Genomic DNA, 15,615 nt, shown 5'->3' on the forward strand with positions numbered 1-15,615 from the left:
TTTTCCTCAGTGTGATACTCCAATTTATAAATTTGCGATGATTAAATATGTACATGATCAAGCGTCATTGCATAACTAATATTCAACCGCACTCCCAAAAATATACAGCTAAATGTGATACATATTTATCTTTTATACCCATATGTGTGTTACAACCTATCCCACAGCAATGGAGTAAATCGATCATGGAGTAAATTATATTATTATTAAAATAATAATTAATTAATTAGTTTTTACCGTATATTATTAATATATATATATATAATAGAAGCAATGGACACTAAAGATAGAATATACTGGAAACTTTATTTATCACAACGATTGTTTCAACACATTTTGTATTGCCCCCTTGCAGGTGGGAAACTATACAATGAATTTTGGTATACTATTAGGGACAAACCCAACACATAAATTTTAATTGAAACTTTAATTTCAACATATATATATATATGTGTGTGTATTTTACTGTCTCCTTGCTTTGACATCATGAGACAGCTATAAATAAGTGTCACCCTTAGGCAAATACTGTCTTTTCAATCTTTTATGAAAACATGTCTGGTTGTTGGGAAATATTACCTTACATGGAAACAAATGACAAGAAGGGCATATGGCTGTAGAAAATCTGCTGCAATAAATTCTATCTGATCAATGTGAACATGAAAAAGTGGATGTTAAAACTGAGAAAAATTAACCGAAGCAAAAAGCAGTGTGTTTCAATAGAAATATGGTAACAAAAAAGTTAAAGTATTTCTATAAAGTTAAACTCACCAGGACAATTGATAAAAACTGGGAGCCCAGTTTTTGTGCTGAAATTAGGGAACTTGCTAAAAGTGTACATCTTTTGCAATAATAACCAGTTTCAAAGTTATTCATGATACTGTACACTGTTAGAGAATAACCATCAATTATATAGGATGGTTGTTAGATTACCAGCAAGAAGCTGTCTGACCATCCACCCAGACATTACAGTATCACCTACTGTTATATGCAACATTCCAGGCATAACTTCTGATAGCAATAAATGAAGAATATGAGTGTTTCTTCACTTTTTTTGGCAAATTGATGTCTTCTATTTCTGTATAGAGTGGGCCAAAAGTCAGGAAAGAACTTCAATATTTAATAACTCCTTTATCTTATTTTTTGCTTTTGTTGTTTTAAACTTACAATATTGTAGCATATCATACAGTATATTTAATAAATAAATGTATGCAAGGTGTGAACGATGACAAATTGTAAATACTATAGATAAATGAATAAATGCAATAAATAATAGGTACAAGCATGGCTGTATGGTAAGAAGTTTGCTTCCCAACCACATGATTCTGGGTTCAGTCCCACTGCGTGACACCTTGGTCAAGTGTCTTCTACTATAGCCTTGAGTTGACCAAAGCCATGTGAGTAGATGTGATAGATGGAAACTAAAAGTAGCTTATCATATATATATATATACCAAGAAAGTTAGGGGTTGTGGATCCAACCCACTAAGGGATAATATTTATCCAATATACTGTTGGTATAATACCCAATTATTAATACACAAGTGTTTTTGTTGTTATGATAAATAAATAAGTCAACATTTTAATGTCCTAAAGTTGATGAACCAACTAATGTGCTTCTCCATTTTCTTATTTGCAATATATATATATATATATATATATATATATATATTTGTGTATGTGTTTGTCCACCACCTCTGCTTGACAACTATTGTTAGTGTGCTTACTGTTTGACTAAAGAGACCAACAGTAAGTGCTTTGCTTTACAAAAGAAAAATAAGATTCATTCAGCTGAAGTTCTTCAAGATGGTTTCCTCTGCATGGCTGCAGCTAATGACTGAAATAAGAAAAAGAAAAGATAAATAAAAATACATAAATAAAATAATAATGGATATATTTATGCAACTTTCAGACCCCTTCATGACTTTTAACTTGTCCTGTATATTAAACAAATTGCTTTCTTTTTGCACATGTATTTGCACATGCTTTGAGTCAAGATTTGGATCCTACTCTTGGATAGGAGTTTTGTGTGTTATGATTAACTTTCAGAAGAAGCTTGGCACCACCTATTCTTACTGCGATTCAAGAATCACTCTGTTATGTGGTAATGGCTCATGGTAAAAACACGAGAGTTGAATAATGGAATATATTTGGAATTATAATGATAGGAGGAATTATTAATTAGAAATAATATTATGGAAGTCAGGAAAGATTTTATGCAGGAAGAAATAAAACTAAAAAAAGAGAAAGAGGTTGGTTTAAAATTGTTATAAATAATAAAAATGATAAAAATATATCTTGTCTTACACAAAGACCAGAAACACACACACTGGTTCAATATCACTTTTTTATTGTTAGTCAGTTGGTTTAATATGCTGCTTGTCAGTCAAAGTCCTTTTGTCAGTGACCTCTTCAATGATTTGCCTCTAAATATGTGTGTATACATTTGTGTATGTGTGTATATGCAAAATAGAACCCTCACATTTAATGTAGTAAGCTATTAAACACACACACATGCACACATATATAGAGAGATACATACCCACATTAACAAGTGTACAAAATATAATTTGTGTGTGTGTGAATATCTCTTTTACTCTTTTACTTGTTTCAGTCATTTGACTGTGGCCATGCTGGAGCACCGCCTTTAGTCGAGCAAATCGACCCCAGGACTTATTCTTTGTAAGCCCAGTACTTATTCTATCGGTCTCTTTTGCCGAACCGCTAAGGGACAGGGACGTAAACACACACCAGCATCGGTTGTCAAGCAATGCTAGGGGGACAAACACAGACACACAAACACACACACACATACACATATATATATATACATATATACGACAGGCTTCTTTCAGTTTCCGTCTACCAAATCCACTCACAAGGCATTGGTCGGTCCGGGGCTATAGCAGAAGACACTTGCCCAAGATGCCACGCAGTGGGATTGAACCCAGAACCATGTGGTTGGTTAGCAAGCTACTTACCACATATACATACATACATACACACGTGTGTGTGTCTATGCATAGACATCTCTATATATGCAAAAACATACATAGAATAATGGTAAAAATCAAAGACACAACAGTCCTTATGATACCAAAAATGGTAAAATGTTGTATACTAAATATATTAATTATGACCATATATTGTAAACATAGACAAGGATAAATATGAAAATTGAGAGATATAATATGTACAAGAGTATATAGTAAAGCATGTGGACTATATGGAACCGCTGTTATGCGTATTAGTTAGATAGAAGTACTATCAAGGCATTAAACAATTAATAAATCATTCTCTCAACAAATATACAAAAACATATAATCAGAGTTAAATATAAATGTATGCACACATAACACACTCACATGTACATATATGCATACACACACACACACACACTTGCATACCAAAGCTGACATAAGAGGTCAATGCAGCCCTGCAGCTTACTGGATTCTGTCAAATTATCCAGCTCATGCCAACATAGAAAACGGATGTTAGATGATGATATATGTGTATAATGTCTGAGATTGGTTCAGTCAAAGTTGATTACTTTTATATGTAGTACTTAATGCAAAATATGAATATGGAATTTTAATTTCTTTTCAGTAATTTGTTTTATGATCATAGTATGAATTATGATATATATGTGCATGTATGTACATATACATATATGTATATATGTATCTTCATTATCATTGTTAAACGTCTGCTTTCCATGCTGGCATGGGTTGGATGGTTTGACTAAGGACTGGCTATCTGGGAAGCTGCACCAGGCTCCAATCTTATCTGGCAAGGTTTCTACAGCTGGATGCCCTTCCTAATACCAGCCACCCTGCACATTTTCTGATTTTCATTCAAATAGTGCTTTTTATGTGCCACTAGCACAGGAGCCAGTCAGGCAGCACTGGTATCTTGTGTGTATATATATATATATATATATATATAAAATCCATTCTGTGTGTGTATGTGTATGTCTTTTAGGATCTTGGGCATCCTCCATCCGATTGTGCTCAAATTTGATATGTAGATACTGACGGTATCAGAGCCTGTATAAGTCTTGAAAAAATTACAAAAATCGATTCCAGGTGAGAATGCGATTGATAAAGCCATGGGAACGTGCATTTGTATGCGCAAGTACATCAGCTGTTGCGATTGATACTATGTGTACGTGAGAAAAATGCACGTGCAGTTTGCACAAAAAAGTTAAGGAGCAGGGGATGTTGTTTTTATTTCCCGCATGCCATTGATTCCGTCGGACTGTGTTTATCCGATGAAACACGTTCAATTCCCTATTTGCCTGAGCTTCGTGATGACCATCAACAAAGCACAGGGGCAGCCATTGAAAGTCATGTGGTTGGACCTCAGCACTCCCTGCTTTTCGCACGGACAACTGTATGTGGGCTGTTTGAATAAAAAGTAAGCTAAGTTTTGAAGCATGAAATTCATCACAATATATTTCAACAATGTGAAAATTTTATTCATCAAAGTAAGTACCATTATAATCAGTACATTTTTGCCAATGAGTTACAATTTTGTTTATTTTGGTGACATAAAAATCTGGAGTTCTGGAGCTGATGAACTCTTTGAATGCACTTTCAGCATCGGTTTGATTTTTGAACTCTTTCTGTTGATGGAAACCATCATAGAGCTTGTAACTGTGGTAGTCAGTAGGAGAAAAGTTTGGGGAATAAGCTGAGTGGGGAAGAACATCATAGCCAAGTTCCCTCAGCTTCTGGAGCATCCTTAGTGAAACGTGTTGTTGAGCATTGTCATGAAGGTTGACCGGTCTGGGATGAAGGAGTAGCAGATTTTTGTTCATTTTGGCAATTTCATGGCAATATGTTTCTGCAGTAATGGTTTTTCTGGGTTTTAAGAAGTTATAGTGAATGATTCCAGCAGTACACCACCAAACAGTCACCATAACCTTTTTGAAGGTTTAGGGAAGGTTTTCAGTGCTTCATTTTGGTCCAACCACTGTGAAGAACGTTTTCTATTATTGTAGAGGATCCACTTTTCATCACAAGTTACAATACGGTTGAGAAATGGATCAGTTTAGTTATGGAGAAGATACAACAAGCAAATTTCATGTCTGCGCATTTTCTGATTTTCATTCAAATCATGTGGTACCCATTTATCGAGCTTTTTTGATTTTCCAATCGCATGCAAATAATTGCAGACAGTTTTCTGGCTAATTTGAAGTTCTTTTGCCAGTTCTCAAGTGGTTTTACATGCATCTTTCTCAATGGCAGGCTTTAATTGACTGTCATTGGTGAGAAATGGGTATCTACTACGCTCAAGATCTTTAAGGTTCAGGTCTCCACTGAGAAATCGTTTAAACCATTTTCGAGCTGACCACTCACAGGTCATTTGCTCATCAAATGTTTTGTTGATGTTGTGAGCAGTTTCAGCTGCTTTACGTCCTTTTTTTGAAGTTGAATAGTAAAATTGCTCAAATATCGCGCTTTGACGGTCCCATCTCAGATGGTTGTAACAGCAGTAAAAAAAAGTATCAATGTTAATTTATTGATGCATTTGGGCAAGTTTATGCTTTCATTATCAGATAATTGCAAAAATATGTTTATAAAAAATTCAAAACACTAACCCCTGACATTATTCTTTCCCATTCTTCACCTTTGTCACTTCCACTCCTCTCAAAATCGGTCATAGGCTACTCTCTTTAGCTTTACAGGCTAAGGTGTCTCCAACAGTGCTGGTACCACAGAAAGCACTCAGTACATTCTAAGTAATCTGAACTGTGACAACACAGGGCCTGAGAGAACTCTTTAGTCTTGCTGATGGCATGACATCATATATTGTGCTGGTGCTGGAAAGAAAAGTGCACTCTGTCAAGTGGCTGGTGTTAGGAAAGGTATCTTGCCATTGAGACTAGGACAAAAAAAGGGGCATTGGAAGAAAACATTGTCGTTCAACCAGCTAGATATTGTTCAAGCATCCTGACTATGCCAGCATGGAAGCAGTCATAAAATAATGATGATATCCGAGGGGTTGCTGAAAAGTTCCCAGTTTTAAGGGTATCATGAAAGGCCCGGTTGGAGGCCCAAAGTTCTCAGTTCTTTTACAGGGTTTAGAAAAACTGAAGAACTGCTGCAATGAGGGTGTGAGTCTGAGAGGGGAATATATTGAATAAAATTCTAATTAACTGATCCTCCTTTATTTTCTTTTACCCAAAGCCAGGAACTTTTCAGCATCCCCTTTTAAGGAATGGGTATAAACAATAAAAATATGTAGCAGACGGAACAAACAAACAAAAGAAAAAGAAAGAACATTTAGCCATCATTAGCTATCTTGCAAAGGATCCTGGTAGCTTTAACTCCTTGATGTGCATGCACACGCACACACACACACACACACACACACACACAGACAGAGACAGAGACAGAGCTTGTATCAACATGCTTTTCAGATAATCCTGTTTGCTCTCTCTATTCATTGTCATTAGCAACAGTGTATACAGTTGGTGGCTGTAATGTGGAGACACTGATAACAAATGTGTAGAGCTGAATTTCTATGATAAAAGTTCTTATAGAAATCTAATCCCCAAATAATCTATCTCTAATTATGAATTACTTTATTGATTTCTCAGAGACTGAATCATATCACTTGTTGTTACTGCTATTGTTGTAACTTTGGTTTTATTTCTTCATGTATCCAATCTCTCTTTCTCTCTTCTTTAGTCTAATATCATGTCTGCTGTTCTGCTGTAAAATCTAACGGCTATTTTTGATAAATTTTATGTTTTAAATCTCAATGATATGCAACAGCTATTTGGTCATCTCAGATATTTAATGATAATTAAAATGCACATGGCATTCAAGGTCTCCTTTCTTTCTTTCTTTCTTTCTTTCTTCTGTCTGTCTGTCTGTCTGTCTGTCTGTCTGTCTGTCTGTCTGTCTGTCTGTTGTCTGTCTGTCTGTCTGTCCGTCCCTCCGTCCCTCCGTCCCTCCGTCCCTCCGTCCCTCCGTCCGTCCGTCCCTCTCTCTCTCTCTCTCTCCTTTTCTTTTCATTTCTTTTTAACTTAGTGTTAAGAGTGGGGGAAAGTGATGAGCTGGCAGAATCATTAGCATCTTGGACTAAATACTTAGTGGCATTTCCTCTGTCCTTAAGTTCTGAGTTCAAATTCTGCTGAGGTTGACTTAGCCTTTCATCCTTTTGGGGTCAATGTAATCGACTTAATTCCACTCCCCGAAATGCCAAAATGTGAAACCAATATGAAGAGTGAAAGCAGTAGGAAGGGGCCTCTATATAGCTTATTAACCTGCTAGAAATAGTAACTACATTTCTCTCAAAGCACACTTTCCTTTTGTAGAATGAGAAAAAGCAGGGTACAATGGACAATGTAGTTTTAGAGACTAATCATGCTCTTCATGAAAAAATGGGAAGGTCTGCTCAACATCGGATATTCTGAGGTTAAAGAGCAACAACAGCCGTATGAAAACGAAAGTATACTGATTGTCCCAAACAATTTAAAAGGGGCCTCAAGTATTGTTGATAAAGCTTGAGTAAGTCTATGTTGCAAAAAAAGGTGCGTGCATGGCCATAGGATATTGTCGTGTGGTTAAGATATTTGCTTCCAAGTCTTGGGGCTTTGGGTTCATTCCCATTGTATGACATCATGAGCAACTGCTTTTTCCTTTAGCCCTGAGCTGACCAAAGCCTTATACATAGATTTTATAGATGGAAACTGAAAGAAGCCCATCATATGTGTGTCTTGACATTGTATGATGCTTGTAAGTGAACATCATTACCAATCATGTGTTGTCATTCATATCTACTCTTCCATAAAAGACAGGTTGACCATGGGAAAATATTACTTTGCTAGGAAACAGGTGAGGGTATCTGACTGTAGAAAGTTTGCCTCAGCGAAATTCAGTCTGACCCATGATGCAAGCCTAGAAAACTGGATGTTGTTATGACATCACCCCTGCCACCAAGGAGGAGGATTGTTTAAGGAAAATCCGACTGATGGAACATTAACTAAGCTGATATCTGGCTAGAAATTGTAGACAGAATGAGTTAGTAAAGAGTAACAAACAGAATCAGAAATTAAACCCGTGTAGCAGAATGAGCTTACATTATCTGACACTACTAATACTTCGTGACAAATTTTTGGCCCCAAGTATGGCTATGTGGTCAACAAACCTGTTTACAAGAAAGTGGTTCCACTTTTGATCTCATTGTGTAATGCTTAGGCTTTCCACATCCTCTAATTGTCCAATGCTTTATGAGTAAAATTTGAGGCCGTGAAAACTGGTCAATGACAGGAAAACCAATACAACTACAGCTGGTGTACTTGAACAAAGATACTTAGCATTTATTCCATCTAAGTTACACAGAACACTGTCACTCTCATTATTGGAAATATAGTGAACCAATGACTAAGTCATTGGAAGAAAACTTTATAGTGTTTGATGCTTTTGTTCACAAAATGCCTGATAGAAAATAAAAAAAAGAAAGAAAGAAAAAGGAGAGAAATCAGAATCTTCATTGCAGGGGAAAAAATAGTATTGATGCCTGATGAATATCTTGCTTGTTTTTATGAACATAACTATGGAAATGTACCATCCCACTCAGAATTTGTTTCTCCATAATTTCATTAAAAATGCAGGTATTTAGATGAAATTCCTCAGAGGTACATTTTAGATGGTGTAAATTACAATTATGTGTGTGTGGGGGGGGGATTGAAAACATTTTTTAGTAGGATCATTCCCTTTCACTCATTGTTAAATGCATAATTTTTAATGAAAATTTCCAGACATTAATTTTTTGATAGGTAGAATGAAGATAAAAAATTCTTTTCAAATTCCATCATGATAATCATATTCTATATCCTTGAAATGTATCTCTGGAAAATTTCCTTAAAATATGCAGTATGAGATTTGGAACAGTCCTCTGAGAAAAATAATATTTTTACCTTAATCCTTCTCCCCTCTATGACATAATTGGATTGTACACCATTTAAAACATATCTCTGGAAAATTTCATAGAAAAATATGCATTTTAAAGAAATTATGGGAAAGCAGTCAGGGATGGGGCACACATCTGTAGTTATGCTCATTTATGTCCCTTTACATTTGTCTTCAATCTCTTCTCCCTTCTGGCATTGATAAACTAAGTACCAGTGAACAACTAGGTCAATGTAATTCACCATGCCAAAATGTCTTTGGTTTTGTGCTGATGTTAGAAATAATTATTTTCTGTGTGTGTGTGTGTGTGTGGTGTGTGTGTGTGTATGTTGATCAGAAAAACTCCCAAATCAATTGTCAGTTATCTATTAAGTCTTCTGCACATTTCCCCCAATTATTTACAATATATTTATGTGACATTAAATTCCTATTCCCTTATCTCAGTACTGCTATGCCTATCTTTGTCTTCTCAGAAATTCTATTTCTCTTAGCTCAGTTTACTGGAGCCAGTTCTCAAGGTATTGAGACAAGAATTAACTTGTCAGGCCAGCTAAAATATCATTAAAACAACTTGTGTACTTAATGTTTACATGTTATTGAACTCCTGCCACTCCTTTTCAAAACATACATTAACAAGCTGCTTTCCTGTTTCCAGTAGCTTGTTCAAACTACTAATTACATCTTTACTCTTTATATTTATGTATAATCTTTCTGAATCTCAATTTTTGTTTTTACAACAGGAATTTCTGTTGGAACTTATTTTTTTTTTCTTTTAATCTCTTCAGTCGCTTATAGAGAAGTTCTCAAGGATATCTTACTCTAGATTTGTGTACCACACTGACTAAAAACGGAACTTAGATGCACTCTGTGGTTAATGAATAATTTGAAATATGAGTCATTTGAGGTGCCATGTGCTATGAAGAGAAAACGATATGCTTTAAAGTAGAACTCCTTGGTGATGGATACCAACAGACTTTATTTTTTCCCTTACTGAATTGATTCTGATGTAAACTATAACTGATCTTTTTTCATCCAGAAATTATCCATCACAATAATTAACCACATATCTGTGATTAGTAGCAATCAATGGATGATTAGTATTATTGATTTACTGTGTATTAAAAGAAAACAGAAAAAATGGGAGTTGTAATATTCATACTTTTTACAGCATAAATGGCCTTAAAATTTGCCACTGACTTGAGTCACAAGCTTACCAAGAGAAATTCACAAATTTGCAAAGGTAGGGGCTCATAAAGGCTGGGTCACAGCTTCACAAAGGCAGAATCATTATCTCACTATCCTGCCAGTATGCAACCACAGAATTAGTTTTCTGCTTCTAAGCCTCTCTCATTCAATACAGAGTTTCTCATTTGATCTCAAAAATTAGACATTGTCTTGGCTGCTTAGTGGCTAAATAAGTAACTGCTTGCATAAGACAGATGTTTATCTCTGTTTATTTTTATCCAATTTTCTTTCAGTTAAAAATAATTACTGAAATTGAATTGAATCCAGGTGTTTGGTTCATTCATTATTGTATAAATGTTGGTTCCTTGGTGTAGTAAGAATATCAGACCACTCCTTAATTAGACTTGTCCTTGCTTTACCAGACACTGTCTCATTCAGTTTTATAGACAGTATTCACATTAGCCATTATGATGAAGAGACAAGTGACCTAGATTGCTATGGCATCACTATTAATTCACTTTAACATCTCAACCTACAGACGTGTCACCCCTTTACTATAACTACCACTGTTCCTTTGTGGTTGTTTATCTGTACTGCTTATGATGTCCACTCATACTTCCTGTTATGCCTTTTTATCCAGTTGGGTACTCTTGCTTTCGCTTTGTGTGTTGTGTTGCATAAACAAATCATAACAGGCATAAACAATGTATTTCAATGAAAGTTGCATATACAATTTACATGAGGTAATCAAATCTAATCTTTACAGGTATTTTGGAGATTTGAACACTGGTTGATATAATTATGCACATTACGCAAGGAAGTCCAATATTGAGTTTATATTGTAGGTATACAAAACGGCAAAAGAAAAGTATCAACTAGCATGGATTTTAATAGCTCTGTGCAACAACCATGATTTTTTAGGAAAGACTGGGTATATAGCTAAAAGGATATATATATATATACATATATTGCTTAAGCATTGTGATGCTAATAACCTGGTGTTAGAGCTGCATATACATATGCTTCAGTACAAAGCATCAGTCAAGTACAAAGTGGTAATAAGAAATTGGGACAACAAAGGAATAAACAGTTATGTTATGAACTCCATTAACTTACATCTGTTTCTGCTGTAAGGTGCAATGCACTCATAGTTGAGTGCTTGAGCATCACCTTATTGCTCCATCAAATCTTCAAACATGAAATGCCAGCTATGAGTGCATTGCACTTAATAGAAACAGGTGTAAGCTAATGAAGTTTGTAACATAATTGTTTATTCCTTTGTCATCCCAATTTTTTATATATATATAATTAATTTCAGCCCAAGGTTTGTGACCATGCTGGAACACCACCTGTCTGATTGGTGCTACTTCAGTAGTACTTGACTTTTGGTTAATAAGAACTTTTGATGCTGCTGCTTTCAGTTGCATTTCTTGCTTTGACATTGGTTTGTCTGGAATTAAGGATAGTAGGTTATCTAGGTGCTTCTTGAATATATCTACAGCCACTCTATGCATATTTTCAGCTTCTTTAGCAAGATATTAAAAAATTTGTGGGCCTTTGAACTGTAGGCTGTTGCAGTAGGTGATAGTGATTTACAGTGAGAAGGGTGAAGCCTCCAGGACTATGTAGCGATGACCAGTTTGGAGATTGGTATAGCCCTCAATACTCAAGTTTGAAGCAAGCCCTTCAAGGATCTTCTATATTGAGATTCCTGCATATCTTTCTCATCCTACCCCCATTAGAATAGAGTCTTAATGCTTTCCATCCTCTCCCAGTAGCTTAGCTTTCCGATTTTAATGTGAAGACAATATCTTGTTATACTGTCTTGTTATAATGTCAAACAGGCTTTGATTGGAAGGGATTATCGATTACAATATCTCTCAAGATATCTTTGATTCTCTCTTGTATTCTCTTTGAAGTATCCTGGTTTTAGATCTGATCAATTTTATATTAAATCTATTATGCTGCTGTTATTGTCCATCACCAGTACTATCATGCTTTTATCGAACATAGTTATTTATTTCCATTTCATGACCATGTTTAGTATAGGCTAAACATTGGCAAACATATTTATTGACTAGCTACTTTCCCAACTTACTGTCTTAAATATTAAAAAAAAATTATCTACTGTTTATAGAACCTATATGGAGCAATGTTTTAGGTGCTGACATGGTTGTGTAGTTAAGAAGTTTGCTTGCCAACCACATGGTTTTGGGTTCGATCTTACTGCATGGCACCTTGGACAAGTATCTTCAACTATAGCCCCAGGTCAACCAAAACCTTGCAAGTGGATTTGGTAGACAGACACTAAAAGAGGCTTGTTGTGTGTGTATATATATATATATATAGATGTGTTTATGTCTGTGACAATTTCTTTCATTGTGTGATGGTTGCAAATGAGTATCATTGTCATACAAGAAGTACCGTATATTTTCTCTATTCTGCAAAAAGATATCTGGCTATGGAGAAATATTACCTTGCTTGGAAATAGTGAAGGTTAGTATTAGGAACCACACCTGGCTACAGAAAAATCTTTCTCAATAAACTCTGGCCTAGGCATGGAAAAATGGCTGTTAAAACGATGATAATATTGCATGTTTAATTTGCATTTATCATCAAATATTCATCTTTGGTTATATATATATATATTATTCTGTTACTTGTTTCAGTCATTTGACTTGTCATCTGAGTTTTTTTTTCTTTTAAGTGACCCTGTTGAATCCAGAACTTTGTCCAGTCTAGTTCTATTTACCCCTATTCATTAAATGGTTAAGTAACCTTTTGGCATAAAAGGATACAGTTTGATGCACTGCTTTACACCAACACAGTCACTCATACATGCATGCAGTGATTTTTCACACAATTTATTTCAGTAAATTTCACTCAGGAGTCATTGGGCAATTCAAGGCTACATTAGAAGACACCTGTAAGAGTTAAACCAAAAAAAGCCTGTTATGCATGTACTGTGTGTTTGTGTGTATGTGCGTCTCCTTGTCTTGCCAACGTGTGATAGTTGTAAATGAGTATCACTGTAATACAAGCAGTGTCATTCATTTGTGATATTTTGCAAAAACATGTCTCACCATGGGGAAATACTAGCTTGCTTGGAAACAGGTGAGGGCTGGTGACACAAACGGCATTCGACCATTGAAAATCTTCCACAATAAACTGTCTGATCCATACAAGCATGGAAAAGTTGACATTAAAACAATGAAGATTTATATATATATATATATATATAAACATATACTTATACATACATATGTTTAATTGGATTTTTTTTTCTTATTTCCAGGTATCCTGCAAGGTACTTCTGCTCTTTTGCTGGCATTTGATGAGTCTGAAGTCCGTAAAATAATTAGAGTATGCAAGAATGTACTGGAATATTTAGCTATAACTGAAGTTGTAGATAAGATGGAGGATTTGGTTACCTATGTCAAGGTAAGTGGTAATTAACTATGACATGTGAATACATTTATGAGCTACATCATCTCTTGCACAGCTGATTTCTCATTACATAAAGAATGTTTACATAAGCTGGGACAAATTCCATTATTACCCTAATGTCATGACACTTGTATAGCTGTGCACCTGAAAGAGCACACCATATTTGCAGGCTCACTGTTAAGCTGTGTCTTCTCTGTTTTTGTTACAGCTACTACGATAGTGTTTACTCATCTGGCCTTGCTAGCCATATATCACGATCCTGTCTGAACTCACTTAATGCACCACTTACCTTCCTTCCTTCTTTATACTACATCGGCTATAGGTTACTCATTTCCCTCTTAAAATTTTCCCCTTGTATCGCAAAGCTGCAATGATTTAAATTAAGCACCAATTGTAACTGAACTCCTTCATATGCATCAAAATATCATGCCATAAAAAGCCTACAGGTATTTACTTCTCAGACTAACAACAGCAAAATCAAAAAGAACCCTTAAAACATGAAAATTCTTATAAGATTCATTTAATGATGTTATTGGACACTGTAAGCATCAATCTGAACATCACATTAGATTGAAAATCATTGTAGTTAATCCTTTCATAACATAAGCTATGGGGTTAATTCTTATTATGGATATTGAACTGTGGTAAGGACTCTTGATATATTGGACAATATTGTATATCATTATCATCACTTAATGTCCATGTTCCATAGTGGCATGAGTTGGGTGGTTTGGTAGAAAGCAATGAGTTTGAAAAGTGCATCATGCTCCATTGTCTGCTTAGGCATGGTTTCTATAGTTGGATGCCTTTCCTAAAGTATGTACTGGATGCTTTTTTCATGGCACCAGCACTAGTGAGGTTGTCATTCTACTTGCAAGACTAAGATTCCCCTTCACTGAGTGAGGCTACAATAGAGAGAGAGGTAACTTTATACTTTGGGATGAGGGGTTAACACGAGAGAGGACCCAAAGCAGAACAGGTATTTTGCTGTGGAGGAGCTACACAGTTACTCACAGAAGTAACTACTTCCAAAAGACAGGGTAGGAGTGGCTATGATGGAGGGGAAAGAGATAATGTATACTATTTCTATATTTAATCTGTTCTATTACACTATGCAGCTGATAAAATTAGCACAGTTAAGAACAAAAAAACAAAAAATTTAAACTCCCAAATTGACGTAGAATTGGTGTAGCAGATTCTCTGTGGTTGATTGGCAAACAATAGATGCATGATTTAAGTCCGCACTGTAAGGTTTGTCTCTGTTTTCTGTCTTATCTTCTTACTTGTAGTTGTTTGCTAGTACTTTATACTGAAAACCTTAGAGTTGATTTAACCAGCATTGAAAGATGATATAACGCTTATTTTCAGAATCTCAGTCCTGTGCTTACGAAAATCATCAAAGAAGTGGATGCCCGTGAGAAGGAACTGACACACCAAGTTCATCGTGATATGTTAATCCGTTCATTGGATCAGGTGAAGAATCTCACTCCTGTTCTCATCAGTGGAGTGAAGATATTCATTACTGCCAAAGAGACAGGTATGTTTTTAATAATTATCTAGGATTGTTTTTTTTAATTTCTGGAATAGCATCTTTTATAATGAAAAGTAAGATAATCTAGATGGAACAGCTTTGATCTTAAATCTCTGTAATCTGAGCTGGTGAGTGTCTAAACATCAGCTGACTATTTGCTTTTGAAAAGACTAATTATAATGTAACATGTATGAGAATTAATTAGTTATAAGGCATCTCATCTCTACTATTTTTATCTCTTCCCAGCTCCCATTCATTTTAAAATGTGAGTAGCCATATAACCCCTCTGACCCATTCCCTCGTACTTTAACCACTCATCCCCTAGCATAAAGCCACTTCTCACAGGGTTTGTAGTCTTGTAAACTGCATGGCAATTTCAACAAGTACTGGTGGTGTGAAAAAGCACTCAGCACATGCGGTAAAGTGGTTAGTGTTAGGAAGGACATCCAACCATAGAAACCACATCAAAGTAGATATTGGAGTATAACACAATCCTTGGACTTATCAGATCTTGTCAAAGCGTCCAACCCAT

At 35.4% G+C, this 15,615-nt stretch overlaps 1 protein-coding gene across 11 annotated transcripts in view; it reads left to right on the plus strand.

Moving 5' to 3' along the window:
• Positions 1-15,615, plus strand: part of LOC115214348 (vinculin) — a 209,816-nt gene that overhangs the window by 123,793 nt on the left and 70,408 nt on the right. For all 11 annotated transcript variants that reach the window (XM_036504925.1, XM_029783533.2, XM_036504926.1 and 8 more), the window contains exons 4-5: positions 13,401-13,546; positions 14,921-15,089. In XM_036504925.1, the coding sequence (XP_036360818.1) occupies positions 13,401-13,546; positions 14,921-15,089 (315 nt within the window). The remainder of the gene's footprint in view (positions 1-13,400; positions 13,547-14,920; positions 15,090-15,615) is intronic.

The sequence above is a fragment of the Octopus sinensis genome, linkage group LG7 (assembly GCF_006345805.1).
Source record: "Octopus sinensis linkage group LG7, ASM634580v1, whole genome shotgun sequence".
Classification (NCBI taxonomy): domain Eukaryota; kingdom Metazoa; phylum Mollusca; class Cephalopoda; order Octopoda; family Octopodidae; genus Octopus; species Octopus sinensis.